The 25,748-nt window shown below is 47.0% G+C and overlaps 1 protein-coding gene across 1 annotated transcript; it reads left to right on the forward strand.

The window, feature by feature from the left end:
* Window positions 1-648: 648 nt before the first annotated feature.
* LOC119376408 (uncharacterized) lies at window positions 649-25,748 on the forward strand (the record flags this gene model as incomplete). The annotated part of the gene is made up of 5 exons (XM_037646239.1): window positions 649-938; window positions 11,999-12,134; window positions 13,778-13,945; window positions 19,091-19,243; window positions 25,478-25,748. Coding segments are annotated over exons 1-5 (901 nt in total), but the record flags the coding sequence as incomplete, so codon positions are not given.

Here is a 25,748-nt window from a genome sequence, read left to right on the forward strand (position 1 = left end):
CTTCTCCTCTCAAAACTTCTGTGTTCTGTTCGAAGCCACAATCATATTACGTTTGGCCACGCTAGTTCTGGCCCGTAAACCGGATGACGTGTGCAGGACGATGAGGATGATTTTTATAGGAATCTTCTTTGAACAAACCGGGGCGAGGACCAGAAGCCTCCTGGCAAGTTTCTTTCATTAAAACCAGGTGTTGTTTCATTTATTTCATGCTATTTCATATATTTCATATGTTTCAGGCTAGAGTGAAGACACGACGCGCGTAGCGTTCCTCTTGGCGTTCACGACGCGAGGTAGGTAGCATGCCCGAGCCGGTACATGCCCAACGAACGCCAACGGAACGCGATCGTACAAGTGCTCCGGCTTCGCATCGCCTCATGGTCCCCTTTAGCCGGAGATGGCGTATTTATTTTTCCGCGAACGCGCCACGCTAGTGCTTCGCTGACGGTCTATCGCTGGCATTGACCTTGGCTGAGCTTGAAAGCCACATTCATGCAGGGAAGCGTTCTGTGTATGTACCGAGAGGAGTACAGCGATCGTTCTTCAAGGTCGCAGCGGAGGCTCTACTGACGCCCATCAGCTAGCTTGTTAGCTGGATCACTCTGTGCGTTGTGTCCAAGTGCTAATTGCTGCTCGCTTACGGCTTCCACTGCCCGTGCGAGCGCTGCGAGCGACGATGCGGATGAAGACGGCTCTGGAATCCTACACAGTGATGTGGGCTTCGAACGCTCCTGCACGTGGGAGCCCGACGAGAAGCCCTGTTGGCTCATGTCTGACGTGGAGCTGTGGAACCGCATCCTCACCAAGAACTGCATCGAACTGCGCGAGTACATGTGGGGTGAGCTCGTGCTCCAGGGCTACGAGTGGCCCGAACAGAAACCGGGACAACAAGACATGCTTCGTGCCTCGCTACTCATGCATGTGCTGCTACGACAACACAGGTATTTGGAGTTTGTTTATATACGTTTCAACGTAGTGATTCACTTCATAGGCTTCAGAGACAGATATGCGAATTCCGAAATGCATATGTGCGACCCAAGCGTCACTGCTTGCGTTGTATGCATGTCTCATTCTACGTGTGGCGAAGAAAATTATCTCGCACGTACAACGTACTGATGCTTAACCAGCGAAGTTGAAACGTGCTGCCCCGGTGTCTATCACTGGATTCATCCAAACGGCTCGTTAGTCCTAGTCACATCTTGGCGCGCGAGTGTTCAGAAATGATGTTGGTGCATGTGTGTTCCCTTCATTTTAGTGCGAACGTGGTGAGTAGCGGCAGTTGCCCAATTTCCGTGGCGCATGCGTTTTTGACTTCATATACAGGGTGTTTCAGCTAAAAAGCACCAAGTAATGAAAAATTGAGCATAGGCGCTACGCGTCTGCAATTAGCGCAATATTGTTCTGAGCCATATACAGCACGTCAGAAGATTTTTTTCAATCCGCCAAGCTCGGAAATTAACAAAGATTGCTCAATGAACTTTTTAAATAAGAACTCTAGAGAACACTTTTCAATACAAAAGTTGTAGCGCTTGTTCAGAAACATCGAATTTTTCAATCTGTGTTAACATAACTCCCCTGCTTAATTTCTTTCCGGCCTTTCTTTAAAGCGCGCGAATTTTTAAAAAATACCACGTGACTGCCGCCAAACGCGCGGCGCTTTCAGTGCCCACAAATGTAAGTTGAACGAATTATCAAAGGCTGCAACGTGCACGAAGATCGGTGTAACAGGTTATCGGTTACTGCGATGGACGTTAAGCGACAAAATGAGCATACCGTTTCAACAACTAAAAATTCTTCAACAAAAAAGCGGCAGCCACGGAGCAAATGCTACATGATACCGTAGGTAGCATTTGATGTAGGGTAGACATTTTTTTTCTCGCACCAATGAAGAAACACATTGGAAGGGGCGAGGGTGACAGCGTAGTGGATGACCCAGATAAAAGATGCACTCACACGTGACGGCCACTCTTTCGCGCCTATATCATCACTTAGCGTCCATCGCAGTCACCGGCAGCCTGCTCAACCGACCTTCGTGCGTGGAGCAGCCTTTGGTAATTCGTTCAACTTACATTTTAGGGCACTAAAAGCGCCGCGCGTTAGGCGGCAGCCACGTTCTATTTTTGAAAATTCGCGCTCTTTAAATAAAGGCCGGAAAAAAATTAAGCAGGGGAGTTATCTTAGCATAGATTAAAAATTCGATGTTTTTGAACAAGCTCTACAGCTTTTGTAGCGAGAACTTTTCTCTAGAGTTACTATTTGAAAGGTTCATTGGGCAATCTTTGTTAATTACCGAGGTTGACGGATTGGAAATAACATTTAGGCGTGCTCTATATAGCTCAGAACAATACTGCACTAATTGGAGAATTGTAGCACCTATGTTTAATTTTTTAATACTTGGTGCTTTTTAGCTGAAACACCCTGTATAGTGGGTCAGCGGCGAGTAGTGCGGCTTGTTCAATTTCTGCGTAACACACTAGCTAAGAATTTCAGCGTACATAGGACGGGCGAGTTTTGGTTTCGCCTAGTCAAATACAGATTCGCTGTCAAAGTCTACAGTAAGCGGTGTGATGGTGGTTGGCCACTGAAGCTGTGACATCATCTGATCGGATACACCAAGGTTACGTAGCCTTGAACGGTTGAGCAATGCTTGTTATTTACAGCGTGTTAATTAAATGCTACACAATAGCGTTCATGCTGCTATTCAGCAGTCCTAAGTATACGCAGCAACCAAAGCCTGTTTAACAACACAAAAGAAGTTAGTCGGAAGGTACTGTACCCCGTACAAGAAACGCATGCGGCGCACGCTACAGGCATCGCATTATTTGCCTTATCCCTTGACATGTGGTTACCGCACTGTGACTGTGTGCTTCGTTTTTTGAGAAATTGAGTCGTCTTCTTTGAACTAACACAGGAAGGGCATATGCGAGAGATCTATGAGACCACATGTGTTGGTAATGAGGACAGCGTGACGAATTAAGCCCACCGATAGCTGAGCACAAGCAGAGGCGCCGTATACGAAGAGGTTTCTTCAGCTGAGCGGTAAACCTCTAGAGATGTTCCTGAGACAAATCTAAGTGCGGGGAGTTGGAATTCGCCGAAATGACCAAGAAGTCGTCAACAAACATGACATACATGTTTAGTTGTAACAGCGTCATGTTTCTCTTGATGCACGGTTCGAAATTGTAAATGTGCGACCGTGCATCTCGAATCCAAGGCGATGCTGAAGGGCCAAAGGTTCTGTTCTGGTATGCCTATCGCTCAATTAGTGGAAAAGGCGTGTGCGCCAAATCCAGTATCAACAAAACACCTCCGAAACCTGCTCTCTGTACACACAACACAAACTTCACAAGAAGCCATCCATTTTATTAATTGTATTGGCCCTACAGGAAAAAGAAACCTAATAATTGAGCTAACAGGGAAGTACAAGATCTGCTTTTATGATCTAAAGAAACAATTGACTCCTTTCAGAAGCATATGCCGATGTAATGCAGGCACCGAATGAACAGAGCCCTTTTCAGACACTGAAAGAACAGCGCTTGACACCGACAGAACAGCGCTCCTTTGAATGTGCAACTAGGGACAAACTGCAGATGACCGCGCTAGAACAGAAAGCAATCATGTAAAAACTCATCGTTGTCTGCAATATTAGTTTGTTTACCGATGTCCCGACATTGTGCCCAAGATTGTCAACCTACTCCAACGCTTTAATATAGCACAAAAATGATATAGATGAGGAGGAATAACCTATATTACCGTGGCATGGAATAAACACGATACTATACAGTAGTTGCAGAAGAACAGCAGCCGGTCATGGTCGTAGACATTACTCAAAGCTTTCTCACCTGACGCGCATGCATCCGCAAAGGCCCCATTAGGATTTTGAGGCACGATGCGAGACACATGGGTAACGCCAAAACCGTGGAAGTACGCAGTAGCACCTTTCTAGAAAGCAGAAAAGCCATGTCCGAGAAGCTTCCGGCCTGTAGCCCACACAAGCTGTTTAGCAAGATCTTATAAAGGCATTGGGAATATAAATATAATAGTCGCCCTAGAGACGCTGTTTCTTAAACATTCACCATTACGAATGACAAAAATGGTGATTCAGTAGCTCACCATCATTGTCCGCATAGAGCGAGAAATGCGTGATGTCTTTTTGAACATTGCCTTAGTTTGTATTTAGGCAAAAAAGGCCCACGATACTGAATTGACATGTGTTACATTGAAGGTCTTAGCAGATATAGGCAAGTGCAGGAAGACATGGACGGTCTTAGGACACGCATGTCCGCAAGCTAACGACTGAATTAGGCAAAACACTTGGCTGTACAAATTGAGAGAATTTATTCTCCCGAGCCTAAAGTTTGCTATATATTATGTTAATGTTTATTCCCCTATTTCATATTAATCCCTAGTCCTGCTTACAACAACGACCACCAATGATAACAAGCTAGAATAGCTGCGAAAGAAGCTGTCAAGAATCCTTATAAATTTAGTGGCCACCCAGGCCTACTGGGCACTGCTCCCCTAGTCAATAAATAGAATTTGCTTAAAGCTTCCAGGTTATACCACTATAAACTGTCTTCATATGCATGAAAATAAGCTCCCAAAGGACAAGGAACATACTCGTCATGACTACAGCATACGTAACAAGCAAGTACTAGTACCGCGTATACGTACACACTACGGTAAAGCTAGGCTAAGTTATTGCATACCAACTGTTTAAAACACCTTAAAAGCCATATTAATTATAGTGCCTTACTAAGTCTTTTTATGAGAAATGCGTGATTACCAGATGGAGCCATAAATGTTTTAGTGAAACCTAACTTTTCTCGTTGAGTGTAACATAGAGATGCAGTGCTCTTATGTTCATTATATACAGGGTGTCCCAGCTATCACGCAGCACGATTTAAAAAAAGAGGAACGGCGTTACGCGAAGCAAACGTACTGCATATTGCTCCTAGTACACTGGAATACACACTGCTATTTTTTCGTTAATGAGGTTTAATTAATTAGTCATAACTATATTTGTAACTCGACAAGTACTCATCTAATTGTGAAAATGTCAATGAGGCGTATGTAGGCATGTTCGAGGACATCTAACTGCGCAATTTCTAACAACGTACCAATTACATGCTCATTTTTTCCAGCTGATAAAGAAAGCCCGCTAAATACGAAAAATAACACGTGACTACGCTTCCATTCGCAAAGGAAACCGGCGCCTTCAAATAAGCTTACTGCAAACAACTGCTTTGCCTATTGTCCGTTCCGCATTTTGGCAGGGGTAGCGCCAACGATATGCGAGCAATTTCGCAGGGATTCATTCCGTTTGATAGTACGCCACAATCATCCATGTCTGACGGCCGACTGTTCTCATTGATAACGCGGCAGGTGTTCTGATTACGGCCTGACTCTGTAAAACCAAGCGGTGCGTTTCTTAGGCCGGGTAATGGCAGATAGGGCGATGCATTTTTTTTCTTTCTGCATTTTTTCCTTGATTCTGTCACCTCATAGGGAGCCTGCTTGAGGGCGCTGGTTCTCGACGCGCGCAACAGTCTAGTCACGTGTCACTTCATATTTCGCGGGCTTTCTTCATCAAACGGAAAAAAATGAGCGCGCAATTAGCACGTTGTTGAAAGTAGCGCAGTTAGATGCCATTTGAACATGCCTACATACGCCTCATTGACATTTTGACAATTAGGTGAGTACTTGTCGAGTTACAAATATAATTAGTGGTCGAAATTTCCGGAGCCCTCCACTACGGCGTCTCTCATAATAATATTGTGGTTTTGGGACGTGAAACCCCAGCTAATCTTATGATTATTATCATTATTACTATCGCAGCGACAAACTTGGAGCCATTACACTCGGCGAAAGTGAGTGACCAGCGCAGCTGACAGGCGCACTTCCGCTTCACTGGCGTTTTCAAGCAAAATTTCTACGGAATGACCCGTGTAGCTGATGATGGTGCCGTTTCAAAAAACCATTTTCTACGAATGGTCGCGCGCACCAAACAAGTATTAAATTCAAGAATGTATATTTCTTTCCGGGGCAGGGCTGAAATCCCAGGTTGCCCCGGTCCTAAAGCGAGTGCCTTGAACGCTAGGGCACGCGTCCATTCTTGCCCAGTGTGAACTGGGCTGAATGAAGCAAACGAAAGCGTTCTACCGACGATGCACGCACACTAAAAAAAAAATTAATTCAGCTTCACAATAGTGGTGTCAAGCCTGAAGGAAATGTGGATCTGGGTGTCTTACTTCGCTTGTCTGTTTTCCTTTGTTTCTTGATCTCTTTATTTTGTGTTTGTGTTTTCTCTGTTTATTCTATTGATTTCTCTCTGTATATGTTTCCATTTGTCGCTCCTTCTATGTTACTTCCTCTTTCTTTCCTTTCTCTCTTTCTATTTTTCTTTTTCTATGCTTTGCTTTTACTTTCTCCTCCTTTCTCACCTCCTCGCTCTCATATATGTGCTCCTCACCCTCACTGCCATTTACGACCCTCTTGGCACACTATAGTATACAAGGCTGTTACGCTCTTGTAGCGTGCCTGGATATCAAAGTGGTTATCGATGCTCGCCTTCGGATAGTATGTAAGCGGGATCGAATCCCACATTGAGTTATTCCATCCCATGCCGTCAAATCGGTGCACGTGCTCTGGGGTGAAGAAGATGAAGAGTATGAAGACGAAAAGGAGGAAGATAGCGTGTGCCGGTTCATGATGATGACAGTATTCTGTTCACGGAGTACAACGGACGGCTGCCAAAAACAGCTGTGCTGTTTAAGGACGATTAGAAATCAGTACAGAAGCTATGGACACGTCATTGAAATATTTCGTGCTGGCGGACTAAACGTAATCTGCGGGACAACGCCTAAGGTCGATATCAAGAATCTCTTAAACTTGAGGAAAATTCAGACTTAGAGTAAATGAATTCCTAACCCGCGTTTCCGTGAGCGCGTGATGGTGCTTTTTTTGCGGCCGTCCTACGGACTGACGAATGCTGGAAAGAACATGAAAGACGCGATGCCGATTGAGTCCGAAAACAGCGTTCCGGAGCCGGTCGTTACCTATAAAAAATCAAGAAAGAAAGAAGGAAATAAAAGAAGCAAGAATGCAAAAACGAAAAATTGTAAGAAAGAAAAAAAAAGCAGTCATTATGCGCGTTTGGCCAACACCCTCTTGAAAAATATGAAGGCCTTAGTTCTGTTCCCTTTCCCCTCGCGCTACTACGCAGATGGGGCGAACGCATGAGGCGGCGACACGACGCATCCACGCGTCCCGATCGCGCTGGTGCGCGTTCATCGCGCGTCCTGCCGAAACTCATTCCCCGGCGCGTCTGTACATACGTAGTACAACTCTTCGCTGTTCAGTTGGCCGTGTTTTCTTTACTGATGAAAGGAATGTGAAAGCGACGAGCCGAGATCCCGTGCAAATGCTGTGTACCTCGATGCGCGGTAACTACACGGGGGACACAAGGTGCACGTCTTCAAGTTCCCGAGAGACCAAGCTCTGAAGAACGCTTGATTCGTGCTGTGCCACGGAAAACCTCACGGTCACCGAAAATTCCAGGGTAAGTTCTTGTTTTCGTGTTTAGGTGTTAGTTAATTCAAATTATGTATACGTACGTGTGTAAGTGGCTCACGAGCCGCACGTTTGTATGACCAGGTAGCCATCGGTTTGCTGACTGGAGGTAATTTTTTTTTTCTAGGTATGCGAACAATCATTTCATGGGCGAGGACATTATTCGAGTCGCGACGCATACAGATCAAGCAACTGGCCGCGTAATGACGTGCCGCTAGCTCATGTGCGCCTTCGCCCAGACGCTGTACCGTCGAAGTTCCCGAATTGTCCGAGCTACATGTCCAAAAGACCACGAGAAGCGAAGATCCTGACTCCAAGCGCGCGCGCATAGAGAATGCAGCCCCCACAGAAAGCCATCGCTGAATCGAACGAGGCGGTTATCAGAGCACGCGAGGAGGATAAAGTCAGCAGTTTGAGCGAACTTGCCAACCACTTGAGGAGCCAAGGGATGAAGTTCTGATGTAATCGAAAGAAATGAAAGGCTTCTTCTCATTCACATCGTCGACGACGAAGCGCCATGGTTGAATACTCTGTTCGCGTGAAAGGAGACTTGAGCGTGACACTACACGTCATGAAAACAGCCGTAAAAAAGCTAGGCGCAAATCTCTGCGTTCCCGAAATCGCTAACAGTAAAAGGGGTCTGGTGGAACTCCTGGAAGGCATCGAGAAGTGGGACGGTGACCTGATGTGCAACTCAGTCGCGGAAATTTGCGAAGCGGTTTGTTTACTGCTAGATCAGCTTTGCACGTCCCAAGCAGAAGACGACGCCAACTGTGTTCGATTTCTCAAGGAGCAAGTCACCTTGCACCTATCGAAAAAACAGCGCAGGCGCTACTCTGCTAATTTCATGATGTTCTGCTGCATTCTTTTCACTATATCGCCCCATGCGTACGCGTTCATGCGCAGCCATGGAAGCATCACCTTGTCGCATTCTATGACAATCAGATCAGTGTGCTCGTCTTATGGTATGAGTCCTCAACAAGAGCATCAGAGCGAAACATTCCTCAGCTATATGGCGAAACGAATTTCTGACCTGAAAGATGACCAGCGCTTTGTCACAGTTATGGTAGATGAAATACATATAAAACCCTACTTTGACTACAAAGGGGGTAATATTACCGGCGCCGCTCTTAATAGAAATGAAGCTGCTAACTGTGCGCTCGTTTTCATGGTACGCAGCCTGACGTGTAAATTCAAAGAAGTTGCGCACATCGTGCCGGTGCACCGAGTAGAGGCAGAGTTCCTGCAAAAGACGCTTAAAGAAGTGGTTTGCGGGCTGGAAAAGATTGGGTACCGAGTTATGTGCGTTGTCAGCGACAACTCTCAACAGAAAAGCGACGTCCCTCTTTGAATCACCTCCTCTTAACAGAATTGTGTACCAACATCCATCAGACCTGCAAGGCCGCTGTTCTTCATTATAGACCCAGTGCACATTCTAAAATGCATACGAAATAACTGGATAAATCAGAAGAATGACCAAATTTGTTTCTACTTCCCGGAGATCCAAGGAGACACGCCACAATCAGAGCGAATCCAAACAGCGTCATTTGCGACAACAGGGACCTTCACAGCAAGAGTGTGACCAGCTGTTGAAATATGGCTATGGACTGTCGAGAAAAGCCCTCTACCCTTCGAATCTTGAAAGGCAGGACGTAAAGCTTGCTTTACAAATCTTCAATGATTACTTACCAGAGGCGTTACGCGCTCTTGGAGCAAAGCACAACCTGTTCTCTTTTGAGGCCACTGCTACATTATCGATATCGTACTCAAGTGGTGGAAAATGTAAACGTCAAAACTCCATGGAAGGGAGAAAGGCTGAGAGATCAGTTCCAACAACCAGTGCTTCCATTGATAACGATCCAAAAATTGCCTTCTTGCACATGTTTCTGAAGTGGCTGGATGAGTGGAAAAACAAAGGTTTTGACAAGGGTACTCTGACAAAGGAGACTCACGCTGCTCTCGAACACACTACCTATGCTCTCATTGAGCTCGCTAGGTACAGCTTCGAAGAGCTTGGAATGTCGTATGTTCTTTTTGGGAAGATTCAGACCGACTGCCTTGAAGATCGGTTTGGAAAGTATAGGCAGCTGGCAGGTGCTCAATATCACATCTCCATCAGGCACATATACGAAGTCGAAAACAAGCTGCGCCTGCAAAGTACCTTGCCTACAGTTTCCACTGACCAGCACTGGGAATATGTCCGAGGCTTTGCTTCCCAGCAGCAACGTTGTTGTGACCAGCCAGGCTCTTACGAAGATGCAGGACGTCCTCCCAGTCCTCGTCTACGTTGCAGGTTATGCAGTATACGCCTCCCTTAAAAAGTTGAATTGCGCGCAATGCAGGGACTCGTTGACCGTGGACAAGGAGATCACAGTCTCTGCTATAAACGAACATTATGGTCTCGTGAAGCACCTGGACCGAGGAGACTTAGTTTATCCATCAATGTTTGCACTAAACGCAGTTGCTCACAGCTACGTTGTGGTATAGCAGCTCGCTACAAAGCCAGCACTGCCTATGATGCCTGAACAACGCCAGGTCGTCACGAAACTGACGCTACAATTGCTGGCTAGTGAAGAGCAGTCCGACTTCGATACGTGTGAGAATGGCCACACGACTGAACTAGTGCTTAAACACATCCTGCGGTGCAGCACCAACATTCTGCTAAAGAACTTTTGTAGGAAGCTGAACGACAAACTTCTCGACGCTGCCGATAAATAAAAAAAGGAAAGCCACAACTGTCCAGGCCAAATAACTGCGCGTATTGCTTCTAATATAGAGCAAGTACAAAAAGAAACTGAGCTTCGTAAATAAATGTTTTCCCGCTACAGTGTTCTTGCCCTCTAATTTCTTTTACATGCATGCATGATTGTTCTTGCAGAAAAAAAAAAGCCTCCGCGTAGTGCACCTGCGAGACCACCTCTCTTGAACAGCGCTTCTTATTTTTTTTCCAATCCGCCCCATCGTGTGACGTCACGCGGAGAGAGTTAAGGCCTTCATATTTTTCTAGAGGGTGTTGGTTTGGCTTGCCCCCATTTCTCCGATTGGGGAAGGACCCCTCGTGCGTTTTCCCAAGGCGTGGCCAATCCATGCTTGCGACGCACGATCGCACCAACGCAGGCCCTGCACTAATGTGACGCGGCGAAACACGTGCGAAGGTATACCGCTACAAGTAAGTTTTCAGCACAGCATCGGGGATCTGCCCAACAGTTGCACGGGTTGCACTGTCTACATGGCGTCGGCCTACCTGTGACCTTTGATGAATGCCACTCAGCTACACATCTACGGTCGTGCGTAGATTTTAACATTGGTCCGAAACCTAAGGCGGTAAACTAACGAATCAGTGTACGTACATCACAAGAATCAAAGCTCTCGTCACTGTCACTACCGCATGAAGACAATAAATACGCGCACACTTTTCTCACCTCTTGTGATGTGCTCCAGCTTCACTGGTCATCTACCTTCACAGTGTGGAATGGTTGCTCGCTGCTAAACTCGAGAACGCGTGTTCAACTGCCTGCTACGGCGTCCGTATTTCTATAGAACGAATGAGAAAGAGCACACGTTAGTTCAGATTCAGGTGCAGGTTAGACCATCCCATGTGGTCCAAATTATTCAGACGTCGCCCAATACGACGTGGCCCTAAGCAATACCGTCGTTTTGGCGCTTAAAACTCAAGCTATTTTTCTTACCAGGACGGCTCCCTTCTTTCTGACGAAGCTGACTTTCAAAAACACGCTGTGATCAATGCAGCCTTTGCTGCTCTTATCATCGATTTCCTGGCATTCAGTACACGGTGAAACACAATATTCCAATAAACCGGATTGAACTATCATCCCCTATTTTTAGATAATTATTGCATTTTAAATAAAAACAAGAAATTAACGGTTCTAGGCTTTCCTTTGCTTCGTTATGTGTTCATTTCTCACGGCTGTGTCTATCAAAAGCGAACCTTTGTATCGGTCCTCATTCATTTGTTAGTTTCAAGGTGAAAACCTTAATTGTCCCATTGAGTAGCCCCCTTGTTGAATAACAGGGTATAAAAACCCACGCGATGCACGCCACCGATGACGTGATGTTGTGACTCTCCGCGTGATGTCACAATGACGTCATCACATGGCGTCACGTGGGGACGCCACGTGACTGTCGCTTGGTCAAAGGGGGGGGGTGATTCCGAAGGCAGTGCTACATCACGTGAGGTGCAGAAAGCTTCGGGAGGAGCAACAGTGCAATCAGCGGACAACGGCAAGGGAATAATGAACGCGTGTCATACAGCGGCTTGTTAGGTCCTGCAAAAAGTCTCGTGCCAGATAGCAATGCTCAATGCATTACCAAGTGTGCAGCAGGATTTATCCTTGAAGAGTTACAATGAAACATGCTGCCGAAGTTTCATGGAATTTGTCAGTTGTGAGGAGCATTTTTCTGGTTGCAGGTGTGTTACGTACATATGCTTCGACATGGCTGAAACGGTAATCGAGAGATACGTGATGTGGCACGCCGTCAAGACTGGCGCCGGGGGTGTCAAGCGGCTGGAGTACAAGCCGAACGCCATCGACGTCGTTTGTCTGGTGAGGGTTGAGAGAAACTGCAAAGCGGTCGAGATGTTATTTGCTGATTCTACTAGGCTATAGATGGCACATATCCATGTTGGTAGGCAGTGCTGGCTTTATACAAAGAGAGTAAAATGGCGAACACTTACGAAGCTTGTTTGTGTAGGGAAATACGCCGACCAAGACGTTTAGGCAAAAGCGAGAAAGCTTAGTTATGAGCTTAAACGCTGTACTGCAGGGGCGTAGCAAGAAATTTTTTTCGGGGGGTGTTGGGGGTTGAACCATTATTATGTATGTTCGTGCGTGCGTTTGTATTTCTGCGTGTATATATGCAGGAAAAATTGACAATTTCCGGGGGGGGAGTCTGCGCTCCCCCCCCCCCCCCCCTTGGCTACACCCCTGCTGTACTTCGAATCTTGTCACGGAAGAATAACTTCAACTTGTCTCAACGTTGTCTTTTCACTTGAAACCCTGAGCTCGCACTTTTCCTGAGTGGCACGTCGGGCAGTTGGCCCGCTCGTATTTAGTGACTTCAAACAACCGGTCACGCCGAGTTAAACAAAGGCAACAGCCATAGACGACCATTGCGGCAGTTCGCACCCACTGTGGGAATGAATTTCATGCGAAACGGTCAGCCAGTGTCAGCCTAAGCTGGATTTTTCGCTTCGAGCCAAGCGTTACGAGGTGGATTGATTGCATTGTTGCACGCATACCATGGGCTTACCAGGCACGCCGAGTACACTGGCTTGTAAAGGGGAGCTACGTAACGTCGGCACGCACGTTAGAGCAGAGAGGTCAATTTTATCGCGACGAAATGGACAGTAAGGTGCGAGGATGTGCGTATCATAAGTAGCGGTCGTAGGCGCATTCGCGCACACTTCACTTGCGGATTCATAGGTGTACGTATGCAATGTGACGAAGTTATAGGTGTACGTATGTAATATAAAAGCGAATAACCAACAGTGCAACCACATTAGCGTTGTCCTGACATGACGCTTGTATGGGGTCGTTTTCCCATGCAGTTTGAAGCACTTGCAGGGCTCTGTGGTAGAATACTTGACTGCCATTGGGCATGCCTGGGCTCGATTCCGGCTCGAGCTATGTTTTTTTATTCTTTGCTACAATGGGCATATTTCAACTATCGCGAATGCCGCCGACGTCAGCACCGCATTTTGTGCGACACGAGTTTCTTGATGCTGTCGCGTTAAGATGAATAGGGTCTGGGTTGATATAGGCATTCAATAATGCGCCTGAGATGCACACCCACGTGCCAGGGGCCGTAGCCACGCGTGATTGTTGGAAGGGCTTTTCGTGACGCACGCGACAGGGAAATGACGTTATTCTTGTCGTCCCGTGCACTCACGGCCACTTACGGCAATTTTGACATGTGCCAAGGTAAGCGGACGAGCACGAGAGCGCCAATACGTAGGCGGCTAGATAGATGGATGCGTGAATGGGTGGATACATGGATAGATAGAAAGAGTCACAGTGCGATTTGTTCGCTAAGAAATTCTTCGCATTTAATACGTTTCAAAGAGTGGAACTGTTTGTAGGTTGCATACCATACAGGTTCTTGATAGGATATTCTTTCTAGCGCCGTTGCAGTAACTACGCAGGAGCCGCTAGCCATTCACCTGCTGCTTACCTTTTTGTCACTGCAGATCCCGTTGACCGAGTCAACATCTTGTTGCGAGGCTATCGCAAGCATGACGAACATGACCTTGCTCAGCATTTCGAGTATGTACTTCAGCAATATAGTGGTGAGTGTGATCGGCGGCTACGTGGAGCAGGCCACTTCGCTCACTGAACTGGAGTTACTTCACATTGAGGTGAGTGTAAGAAAAAAAAAATCAGCCATCTCTGCTCCTTGAAAGCCATCGAAACATCGAACCTTATGTCGCCCTTCGTCAGGCTATTGATTTTGTATTGCCTACGTCGGGCGGATACTTCCTCGGGAGTGCGAGCCGTCTTGGATAATCTGGAAGAGCGAGCTCCCGAACAACCGACACCATCCTTTGTACTCTACCGCATCCCTCACTGACTAACTTCTCGCAGACAGCCGGGTTCTGATGCGCTTTTCGCCGAGCCTCACCCTGGCCCTTCTCGGCACACCTTTTTGTTTTCCCTTTTTCACCAGGCTTTTAATCTCACCCCTCTCGTCACTGCCTTCTCCCTTTCCGCGAAGCCTCTATCGCGCGGCGCCGCCTGCCCCCTTTCCTACCGAGCCTCAAAATCACCCCATCACAAGGCCACGTGATCTGTGTTACACCGGCGCCAGCGAGGGGCTAAGAACAGCTTCGCTCTTAAAAGTGCTTACCAAACACTCGAGGTTAGCTTTTGGCAAAAAAATCGCAGCATATCCACGGAGTGAATGATGATGAGTGGGCGAAGCTGCGGAGGTTCATCGGTAAACCGTGAATCTTCCGTTCTTCCGTGAATTCTGCCCAGTACATCATCACCGACGTGAGATGGGGCGCGTTTATACTAAAGGTTCGATGAGAGTTATGACGACTTGCAGCTCACTTTAATTTTACATGTACGCTGTGAATTTTCATTGTTTAATCGCGCACAGGAGAAATCGCACGCACGCACTACCTTGGAGGTCAAAATCCAGTGCTATATATAGGGGGGGTCAGAGAACGGTTGTGCAGCGCGAGCGGTCGGTTTTTTCAATCAAGACGCTGCCTGCGTCGGCGCCGCTGCGCCGCGAGCCAAGATAGGGGGGGGGGACCGTAGGAGAGGAGAGGGCGATACATATCGCGTACTCTCGCAGCGCATTGTCTTTAGGGAGCCTTCAGTGTGCACGCCCCCTCCGTTTTTAAGACTGGTTATGGGAGAGGGGAAAGGGAGAGGGAAGTGGAGAGGGAATGGGGGAGAGGGGTAGAGGAGATGGGGGAATGGTAAGGGGGAGTGGAGAGGTGTGTGGAGGGGGGATGCGCATGCGCAGTAAGGGTGGTCACGCGCAGAGACAGATACTGCCGTTTACTGCCGGCTGCCGGGAGATACGCCGGACAACGGAGACGTGACAAGGTTAGACTGAATTTTCATTGTTTAATCACGCACAGGAGAAATCGCACACACGCACTACCTTGGAGGTCAAAATCCAGTGCCTATATATGGGGGTCAGTGAACGGTTGTGTAGCGCGAGCGGTCGGTTTTTTCAATCAAGACGCTGCCGCGACGCTGCCTGCGTCGGCGCCACTCCGCCGCGAGGCAAGATAGGGGGGGGGGGAATCGTAGGAGAGAAGAGGGGGAAGCGTAGGAGAGGAGAGGGCGATACATATCACGTACTGTCGCTGCGCATTGTCTGAAGGGCAAGCTTCAGAAACTGAAGGGCAAGCCGAAAACAAAGCCGCCGGTGGATAAAAGACCGCAGGTTGTGCTGTATATGCACAAAGTTGCCCACAACATAAAGAAGGTGGCCAACAGGTACAAGGTACCTGTTGTTTTTCCGGCCCCACGGAATTTGGCCGGCCTGTGCCCACGCATCGCAGCGCCACAAAAGCTGACCCTTTGTGGGAAAAATCATGCAAGGCCGTATGTACCTTGAGCGGTGTGCGTGGTCTACGAAATTCCACTTACACGCGGCAAAGTATATATCGGCGACACTCGGCGCTGCGTTAATGTCAGGGCAAGGGAGCGATTTTTCATCAAAAATAAGATCAGTGCTCATTTACCTATGCACTGCGACTGCTGCATGTGTGAGACGGATCTTACACATTTCCGCATACACGAAAGGGGCAATAACACTGTAGCACGTGAACTATTGGAGGCCTACTTTATCAATGCAAAACGAGATGTTTGCATCAGTGATAAGTCTGTTACCCTGCGTAGATCAGAAGCGCAATTTTTGAAAGCGTGTATCCATAAACATATGCTTGTACGTACATCGTTCTTCTGCGCAAATGAAGCTACGCAGATGTCTGCAATCTATACAAAAATCTTTCTTCAAGTAAATTCAGTTTGAAGTGACGCTCTTTCCTGTTCTCCTGTGTTTTTTTTTCTTTTCCTTGGGTTGCGTCCTTACCTTTTGAACAGAATAACGAGTGATGGCACAGTGGATGCTTTCCTACTTCACAAAAATTACGATGATTTATGGCGTAAGGGGCACTCGCGAATGTATTTGTATTACCTGCCAATGGATCACGTTAGCATATGTAATATAGCGTGTTAGATTAAAAAATTCGGCGGATCCCACGTACCGTGGGAGTCGATGTTATGCGAAGCATGCGGCGGGTAGGTGACTGCGGCGTAACTTTTTTTACTGAGCGACACCTTACAAAATGACGCTAAAGATTTGTATAAATTTTATACGCACACATATATGTTGAAGAGCCGCATATGTGTTATATATCCAGTTGTTTACGGTTGGGTAACGCTGCCAATGGCAACGTGAGTATTACCAACACCAGAAGCGGTAAGCTGATATGTAGTGCTTATGTGTTCCGTGAACGCACGCTCGTTTCACGAACCCGTGTGCATGTGTGCAAGAAGTTCTTGACAGTTCTTGAACAAGGGAATCATCACCGTGATCAGTGAGCACCAGCAGCTGGTCATGACTTGTTATCGGATCCGGTCGTGATCGCGGAGACGAGGGATTCATGTGTAGTGAAGTATGAGGTATAGTACAGCTGTGGGAAATCGTGGATGCAGCGGTCACTTCGTCGAAAAATTGTCTGTCGATAGAGCCGGCGACATGTCGGAACCTGAAGTCACCCTTCGCGTTGTTGAGGTATAGGCCGTCAAGGCTGGTAGGCCTGGATAGTGCTACGTAGACCAACATCAGTGGATGGTGTTTGTCGGATTCGTAGACTACCTGGGCGTATGTGCCTTACGTAGCCTAGTCTACAAAGCGGCTGTCAATCAATCTGGCATCATCCTCGGTCAGCATGAGGCCATCGCCCAGCCTCGTAAGAAATGAAGAGGACACTGAATAAAATGTTTACCATTACCACCACCATCGTTCCGGTGGGCGAAATGTACTGTACGGTGTGGTTATGTGGATGTCATATGTAACTTTCGTTAATATATTCCTCCGGGTCGAGCAATGCTTTAATATAGCTTGCTGAATCATAGGAATAAAAACAGAATGTTTATGAGACTGCTATAAAAGCGGAGCCAACACTGGAACTACAGACGTTAATCTGATATTACGCCTGTATCGTAGGAGTACGCATCGTAAGAGCATCATGTAGCGTTTATTGCTTTCTTTTAAAATTAGATAGCCAGCACCACAACCACAAGTGACGTTGCACCGATATTACGCCTGTGTAGGCTGTTTTTCCAAACCAGTTTATAGAACTGCCGTGGCTCAGTGGTAGAATACCTGATGGCCACGCAGAATGCTTGTGTTCGATTCCTGCTGCGATCCTAATTTTCGTTCTTTCCATTCTATGAGTCAACGCTGCCGATATTGGTTTTCCTTAACGCGCTAGCATTTAAGTAGTTACCAATGTCTGTTCTCGCCGTTCCTGTGTAGATATGAATTGTCAATCACCTGTGGCGCATACCCGTACACCGCGGCCCGTGGTATACGGGTATGCGCCACACGTGTCTAGTGGAAAGGGTTTGACGACGTAGGCGACAGGATTTTAACGTTATTCATGTCATGGCATTGTAGGGTAAGAGGATTCGTCAAATCCTCTTACCCTCCCATGCTAATTTTGGTCTACACCAAGTTAAGGAGGCGATCATGAGAGGACCCAGACGTAGGCCGCTGGATGGATGGATGGATGGATGGATGGATGGATGGATGGATGGAAACGCTCAAAGTGCCAGAGGTTCGCTAAGAAATGCTTCGCATTTAATAACGACCGGGCGTCACACAATGCGACTTACGTAGATAGTTCGAAGCATGCAACCACCATAAATGGCTCAGCCGTAATTCCTCAGTCATGAGCCACCTTATCAACCAAGTGCCCATGATGCCTTATAGATGTGTAGCGGGTCCCTAGGTTCTCAGAATAACGAAGGATGGCGTAGTGGGTGCTTCCATACTTCATAAAAATGTTGATTTATGGCGCAGTGGTTACCATGCAAGTGTACTTGTAGTAGGTGCGCTAGGACAGCTTGCAAAAACCTCTAGAAAGGCTGCTCTACCAGCTTTCGCTGTGCCTGTGATGCGCAGGCCTGGCGTCCTTTTATTTATTATTATTATTATTATTATTATTCTTGTTTCCAAGTGATATACTGGTATCGATGTTACTGGCCGTTGCAATGTACGAATTTCTCTTTATTTGCGTCACTCCCTTTGTACATTGTATTAGCTACTAAACTTTTCTGCTCTGTTACAATGCGTGTTTACCTGGATGTGCTGACATGCATTGATATTCCATAGCGCACAGAATGCATTCCCGCGAGGATTGTAAGGTATGTTTACTATAATGAACAAATATCTGCGAGATTCCCGACCAATTAATTAGGCCTAGAAAGAAACACCAGAAATGCTGTTCATGGTTTCAGTATTTTCATGATCTGCGTGGGACTGTTTGAGCTCGCAGGTGGTGCATCAGTTCTGTTCGGTCTGCAGACACGACACTTACCATCTTCCTAGAGATGGAAAATTCGTAGACGGGGGCTGTGCTGAAGCCGATGTTTCGACAAGCGGAACTGACTAAAAGACTTCAAGCAAGGGCCCATTTCTAATATTTCTTCCGGGTTTCTCAAATAGTTCGTGACGCTCCCCTTTAGTATTTTTCTTTCGGAATACCTTGTCTCATGGAGCTAGCAGGATGGCCGCTGCAGTATATTACTTAAAATAGGACATGCATAGCATGTGGCAACATGCAGCGACTTGTCACTCAGCATTTTCTTTACGTTTCCATTTTCGCGTGTTTGTTTTTAACGAACGCATTACCCTGCATCTCGTCGGGGAAACTTGTTTAATATAGGGAAGGCATTTAATACTACTGCATATACATATGTATACTGCCTTTACCTGGACTAGAATGCTCTGTAAACTACGGTTCATGCAGGCTGATGACACAAACGCTGGCCTCTTCCTGGACCACTTGGCTCGCAACCGGAGTGTGAAGTCTTTGATTGCGCACGAACTCTTCCTGCTCGCGCGGGAAGGCAGGGCTCTCGCAGATGTCGTCCTAAACCACGCGACCCTGGAGCAACTTCATGTAAGGCACATTGTTCCCATCTGTTGATACACTGAAGCTGGTGCTCGGCGGAGATTTCGCAAGAACATTTCTAGAACGGACACCCATAACTATTCCAGACTTTTTAGATGCGAAGTATCTTATGGTGGAGTTCAAACCGGTAGTGCTGGTGGTGGTGTGCGGCGTAACCACCCTAACTGCGCATGCACGAACCCTCTCTACACACCTCCTCTCCCACTTTCTCATTTCCCCTCTCTCACTTCTCCTCTCCCATTCCCTCTCCACTCCCCTCTCTCACTTCCCCTTCTCCTATCTCATCCCCCTCTCCCTTCACGTGTCCCCCTTTCTCCCTCTCCACTTCCCCTCTGAAACGCGGGCTCGACATGGCGAAACGCTGCTTCGCATCGCCTCATGGTCCCCTTTAGCGGAGATGGTGCGCTTATTTTAGAATCATCCATTCTAGAATAGAAATAATTTTGCATATCTATGCGGGTATCTCTGGCATTGCGTACGAGAGCTGCATGCATGGCGGGGCAGAGAAGATGGTTAAAAAATTCTAGCGTACATCCAGCAGGGACGTAATGGGTAGCACGCGGATTTGCATTTAAGCGTAATTATTCTGCCTTCATACTGCTTCATCACTAGAAATACATCATTTAAGACGAAATATTGCAATATAGATAAGAAAATTTGGCATGATTATGGAAGGGTGGAACTACAATTCTCATCTTCATACGTTTATTATTGTACCATCGCTCTGAAATTTAGCACGGCAAATGTGGAAGCACGAACGTTACCCCTCGACTAGCTCCTGCATTTAGCAGTGTTACAGGTATGAGTCCTAGGTGTGTTTTATTAGAACTACCCTACTTGTTTCATTAGTAATGCTTGTACCTTGGGCTACGCAAATAAGCAAAAACGCGCAGATTATTGGTATATTTATCTACTTCAAATACCTTGCGACGTAAGTGCAATATGCATTCTCTTACGAAGGAAGATGACGCGAACAGTGGGGTATCTAATTTACGTCGCATCTCTTATTTCTCGTCAGGGTACCCCACCTAACTCAAGCCAGAGCATAAAAACATATATGCCAGCACACTTTATGACGGTGCAACCAAATGTGTGTTGCTGACTATTGCATGGAGCACGTCACACTATATTAAGTGCGGAGCACCTTAGGAGTTCAAAAGGACAGACTGATCGGCTAGTTGGTAGCGCATAATTCTGAACAGCAGCGGAACGCTGTGTCTCGTCTTGATCTGTCACCGTCCGTGTGCTTCTTTCCGGTGCTGTTCAGAATTACACCTTAAGAGCTCAGGCTGTCGTATGCTGTCATCTGCTGTCATGCCATGTCGTCGCTTAGCTTCACGCCGGCAAAATACCATGTATAGCACAGCCATGTATAATATAGAAAGGGGGCGGGAAAGAGAAGGGAAAAAGAGAAGAGGGTAAAACGCAGTATGTGGCGTCACGCAGGCAAAACCGCGTATAGTTTAGCCATATATAGCAAAGCCAAGTATAGATAGCATAGCAAGGGGGTGGAAAAGCGAATTTAAGGAGAGGAGGGTGAAGTGTAAAGAACAGTGCTCATAACCACATACGACATCGCGCAGGTAAAACAATATACAGCATAGCCATAAATCTGGTATAGCACAGCGAGAGGGTGGGAAAGGGAAGTAAGTGATTGTGAGGAGGAGGGGAGAGGGTAAAGCATCGCATAGTCATGTGTGGTGGCACGCAGGCAAACCTATGTGTAGGATAGCCACGCACAGAACTGAGGGTAAGGAGGATGATGAGATTGGGTGTGAGGATGAGGAGGGACAGTAGGAACAGAGGGCAGATCATTACACAACCGTGTATACAATAGCATAGCCATGTGTAGTATAGCTTGCACTAGTCGCGCAATACTGGAACCATCAGCGGAGCTAGTGTTCGACTTAGCTAAGTTTTGTTAGTAATGCCAAGCTTTTGCTAAAAATGCTAAATTTTTGCCAGTAAAACTAAGTATTGCTAGACTTGGCTAGCATGTCACGTGACTACCTGTTACGTGTTGTGATTTCAGTCACGTGTCTATCCGTTACGAAGGTTTTGGCCGCAACATGTCAGGTGACTAGCTATTACGTGATGAGTGCGCAATTATAGTCGTGTGATTAAATACGTCACCTTTAGTCACGCGAGCAGCTACGTGATGTTACATGATTCTAGTGACGTGACGAGTTACGGGATGTGGCGTGATTTTAGTAACCTCACTGTTACGTGATTTTCAGTCACGTGACTATTTGTTCGTGGTTTCAGTCACGTGACTAGTTATTACGTGATTTTTGTCATGTGACTGGTCATTACGTGATGCACGTGATTTTTCGTCACGTGACTGGATGTACCGTGATGGTGCGCGATTTTAGTCCCGTGACTAGTTGTTGCGTGATGTTACGTGACTTTTAGTCACGGAACAGACTCGCTCATGATAGTTTTTTGCTGCTTACGCCGGACAAATCGGCGTACGCGTTGTGGGAGCGAAGCAGAAGGTGAAGAGTACGAAAGAGCGCGTACCGCTTCATGATGATAATATACCTGTTCCACTACCCGGCGCTACGAAAAGCTTAAAGAGCTCCGCTTTTAATAGTAGGGCACGCATGTCCCACTGACTCCTGGAACATTTGTCATGTGACAAATACTACCCGGTATTTGTGATGAAACAGCCGAAACAAGTGGCGCAAAGGAGCACTTCGCAAGGTGTTCAGATGAACGTTGTGTACACCTCATTTTACAGCGAAAGCTGTTATGAGATCATTTCACCGGCCGTTTTTGGCGCCGTAGTTGTCCGCCGCCGCCGGTGTCCGTAACCAGTATCGCTCGAAATAAGAAAAGAATTCCAGGATGGAACGAGGTTCGAACCTGGGCCCTCTGCGTGGGAGCCCATTATTCAACCTCTGAGCCATGCCGGTGCTTGAAACTGCTTTGCGAAAAGGTCCTATACAGGCTTCATGTCGGGAAGGAACCACATTAGCTATGCAATATAGCGTGTTAGAAGAGTAAAAATAAGCACCGAGCGTCGCACAACGCCAATTCTGTAACCAGGCGTCACACAATGCGAATTGCGCAACGAGTAGGTTGTTGAATGCTTCCAACCCATTACAAAGGACTCTGCCATAATTCTTCATCGTCATCAGGCACAGCATCAACAAAGTGCGCATAATGCCTTACATGCGTATAGCAGGTACCAACGCTCTCCGTAGAATGACGAAAAATGGCACAGTGCCTGCTGCCCTACTTCTCAAAAATTACAATGATTTATAGCGTAGGGGTTCCTCGCAAGTGCACTTGTATTGGTTGCCAAGGAAGCCCTAAGCGCATGATCCACTTCCTCGGGGTCTCAGTAAAATTACACTGATTTATAGCGTAGTGGGTTCCTCGCAAGTGAACTTGTATTGGTTGCCAAGGAAGCCCATAAGCGCATGATCCATTTCCTTGGGGTCTCAGTAAAGTTCTTCCCCCCCCCCCGTCTCTCTCCCACGTCAACGTATGTTATACAGCATGACGGGAGAGGTAAATAGCGACCGGGCGTCACCCAATGCAAATTACATAACTGGTGGGCCGTTTAAAGATTCCAACCATTACAAAGGGCTGAGCCTTAATTCTTCATCGTCATCAGTCGTCGCGTCAACAAAGTGCACTAATGCCTTACAGACGTGTAGCTGGTGCCTCGCTTTCCGCAGCATGACGATAATGGCTTAGTAGGTACTTCCCAACTTCAGAAAAATTGTGATTTATGGCGTAGTGGGTACCTTTCCAGTGTACTTGTATTGTAGCCCCAAGAGAGCTTAACGGGCTCTAGAAACGCCGCTCTTCCAGCTTTCGCTGTGACTGTGCTGCGGTTTCAGCGCAGGCCCGGCGTTTTTTGTACTATGGCCAATTGTGTGCAAAACAAACCTGTCAAATATAAACTTTTACAGCGAAAGCTGTTATGAGATCATTTCAGCGGCCGTTTTTGGCGCCGTAGTTGTCCGCCGCCGCCGCCGGTGTCCGTAACCACTATCGCTCGAAATAAGAAAAAAATTCCAGAATGGAACGAGGTTCGAACCTGGGCCCTCTGCGTGGAAGCCCAGTATTCAACCCCTGAGCCATGCCGGTGCTTGAAACTGCTTTGCAAAAAGACCCTATACAAGCTTCATGTCGGGAAGGAACCACGATAACATATGTAACATAGCTTGGTAGAAGAGTAAAATAAGCACCAAGCGTCGCACAACGCGAATTCTGTAACCAGGCGTCACACAATGCGAATTGCGCAACGAGTAGGTTGTTGAATGCTTCCACCCATTACAAAGGGATCTGCCATAATTCGTCGTCATCAGGCACAGCATCACAAAGTGCGCATAATGCCTTACATGCGTTTAGCAGGTACCACGGCTCTCCGTAGAATGACGAAAAATGGCACAGTGACTGCTGCCCTACTTCTACAAAATTACAATGATTTATAGCGTAGTGGGTTCCTCGCAAGTGCACTTGTATTGGTTGCCAAGGAAGCCCATAAGCGCATGATCCATTTCCTCGGGGTCTCAGTAAAGTTCTTCACCCCCCCCCCCCCGTCTCTCTCCCACGTCAACGTATGTTATGCAGCAGACGGGGAGGGAAATAGCGACTGGGCGTCACCCAATGCAAATTACATAACTGTGGGCCGTTTAAAGCTTCCAACCCATTACAAAGAGCTGAGCCATAATTCTTCATCGTCATTAGTCGTCGCGTCAATAAAGTTTACATAATGCCTTACAGACGTGTAGCTGGTGCCTCGCTTCTCTGCATAATGACAAATAATGGCTTAGTAGGTGCTTCCCAACTTCACAAAATTGTGATTTCTGGCGTGGGTACCTTTCTAGTGTACTTGTATTGTAGCCCCAAGAGAGCTTACAACGGGCTCTAGAAACGCCGCTCTTCCAGCTTCGCTGTGACTGTGCTGCGGTTTTCAGCGCAGGCCTGGCGTTTTTTTTTTTACAGCGGAACAGCACCTGCACATTTGCCTTGCAAGCCTTCACATGGTTGTGGTCTGTTCCTGTAAAGCTTGCCCCACCGCATACACAATTTTTGTCGATTTTGTTGTCCCTTTTCCACTGTCGAAATGGTCGAGTACTGATGTTGTCCCTGGATACGTGCCCACTTTTCAAAAGGTATATGATATCAAGAAAATGATTCCCACGCACCGTTATCCCATAACGCTTAGCGAATGGCGTGGTCATTTCGCACACTGTTTCGATGCATTTATCAGTCAAGTTACTCCAGATGTTTACAAAAGCACATAATAACTGGGAGCTGAAATTGCCTCTCTAGAAAACAAAAAAAGAACGTTACCGGTATTTTGAATGACAGGTATTTTTACCTGAACGACAGGAAAATTCGAAAGCATCCGTGAAATATGGGACGAATTTCAGCGGCATCATGGCACTACTGCCACCTTGCGAAACCTCGGTAAACCAATCGTTTTAGAGCATTCATGACTTAGGTAAGATAGCAGCCACTTAGCATTGAGCTAACTGCGACAAGTGATTTGGGGGACAAAATTTCTGCAGAAGAAAAAAGTGGGACTTATGTGTCCCGATGACGCACAGAGGGATAAAATATGAATTCTGAAAGAAAATGAGCGCTCTTGCCATTAGCGGGCATGCCATTCGTTGCCGGCAGCCGTGATAAGAAGCAAGCTTTATTTGAAAACGAACATCACGTCTTTTTTAAGTACACACCAAAATATGAAACAAAACGATGTGTTACTGTGTTTGCTAGCCGTTTTACGCTTAGGCCGCCATGTTTCGGCGTGGCGCAGTGGTAGAGTTCTTTGTCGTTGATTGGAAGGCGGGACGTTCAAACCCTGGTGGCAGAGGTTTCTTTTTGATTTTTCGTACGGTTCTTAATATTATTTTTTAAATAATGCTTTCTATATCGCTTTCTCTGCTCAGTTATGTATGAACAGTAGGTGCGCATCACTGTTTTGCTGCTCTAGAGCCGTATTGCGCTCCAGCAACAAGCGCATCCCAATACAGCGCCGCTCTAGCGTCCCAGTATCCAGCGCAATAGCAGGCACAAAATTGGGCAATGAATTGGATGCTGGTACCTAGTGGCGCCTGGGTTTAGGAATAGTGTAGACTGATGCATTTCTATAACCGAACGATTTCAAAGACAGTATTCAAACTTTTGTGTCTGTCCCACCTCCCTCCCATGCGCGCAGAAACACTCATCGTGTGCTATTTTACTTCCATGCTGCAGGTGAAGGGATCTCTGCACCATAGCCCGTCTGCCCTCTTGGCAGCGGCAGCTCACAGCCAGTCGTTACGGTCGCTTACAGTGGAGGAATCCTTTATTGACGCCGCGGACATCGAAACCCTGGCCTCCGCGCTGACGATACCCAGTCAGCCTCCCGATTGCGACGAAGAAGAGATGCGACCTCCACCAATGAGCCGACTTCGAAAACTCTCCTTTAGGACTTGTGGGCCCTTTGACTCGGAACTGGAGGCAGCGTATGCGAAGCTCATTGGAG

The sequence above is a fragment of the Rhipicephalus sanguineus genome, unplaced genomic scaffold (assembly GCF_013339695.2).
Source record: "Rhipicephalus sanguineus isolate Rsan-2018 unplaced genomic scaffold, BIME_Rsan_1.4 Seq11893, whole genome shotgun sequence".
NCBI lineage: Eukaryota > Metazoa > Arthropoda > Arachnida > Ixodida > Ixodidae > Rhipicephalus > Rhipicephalus sanguineus.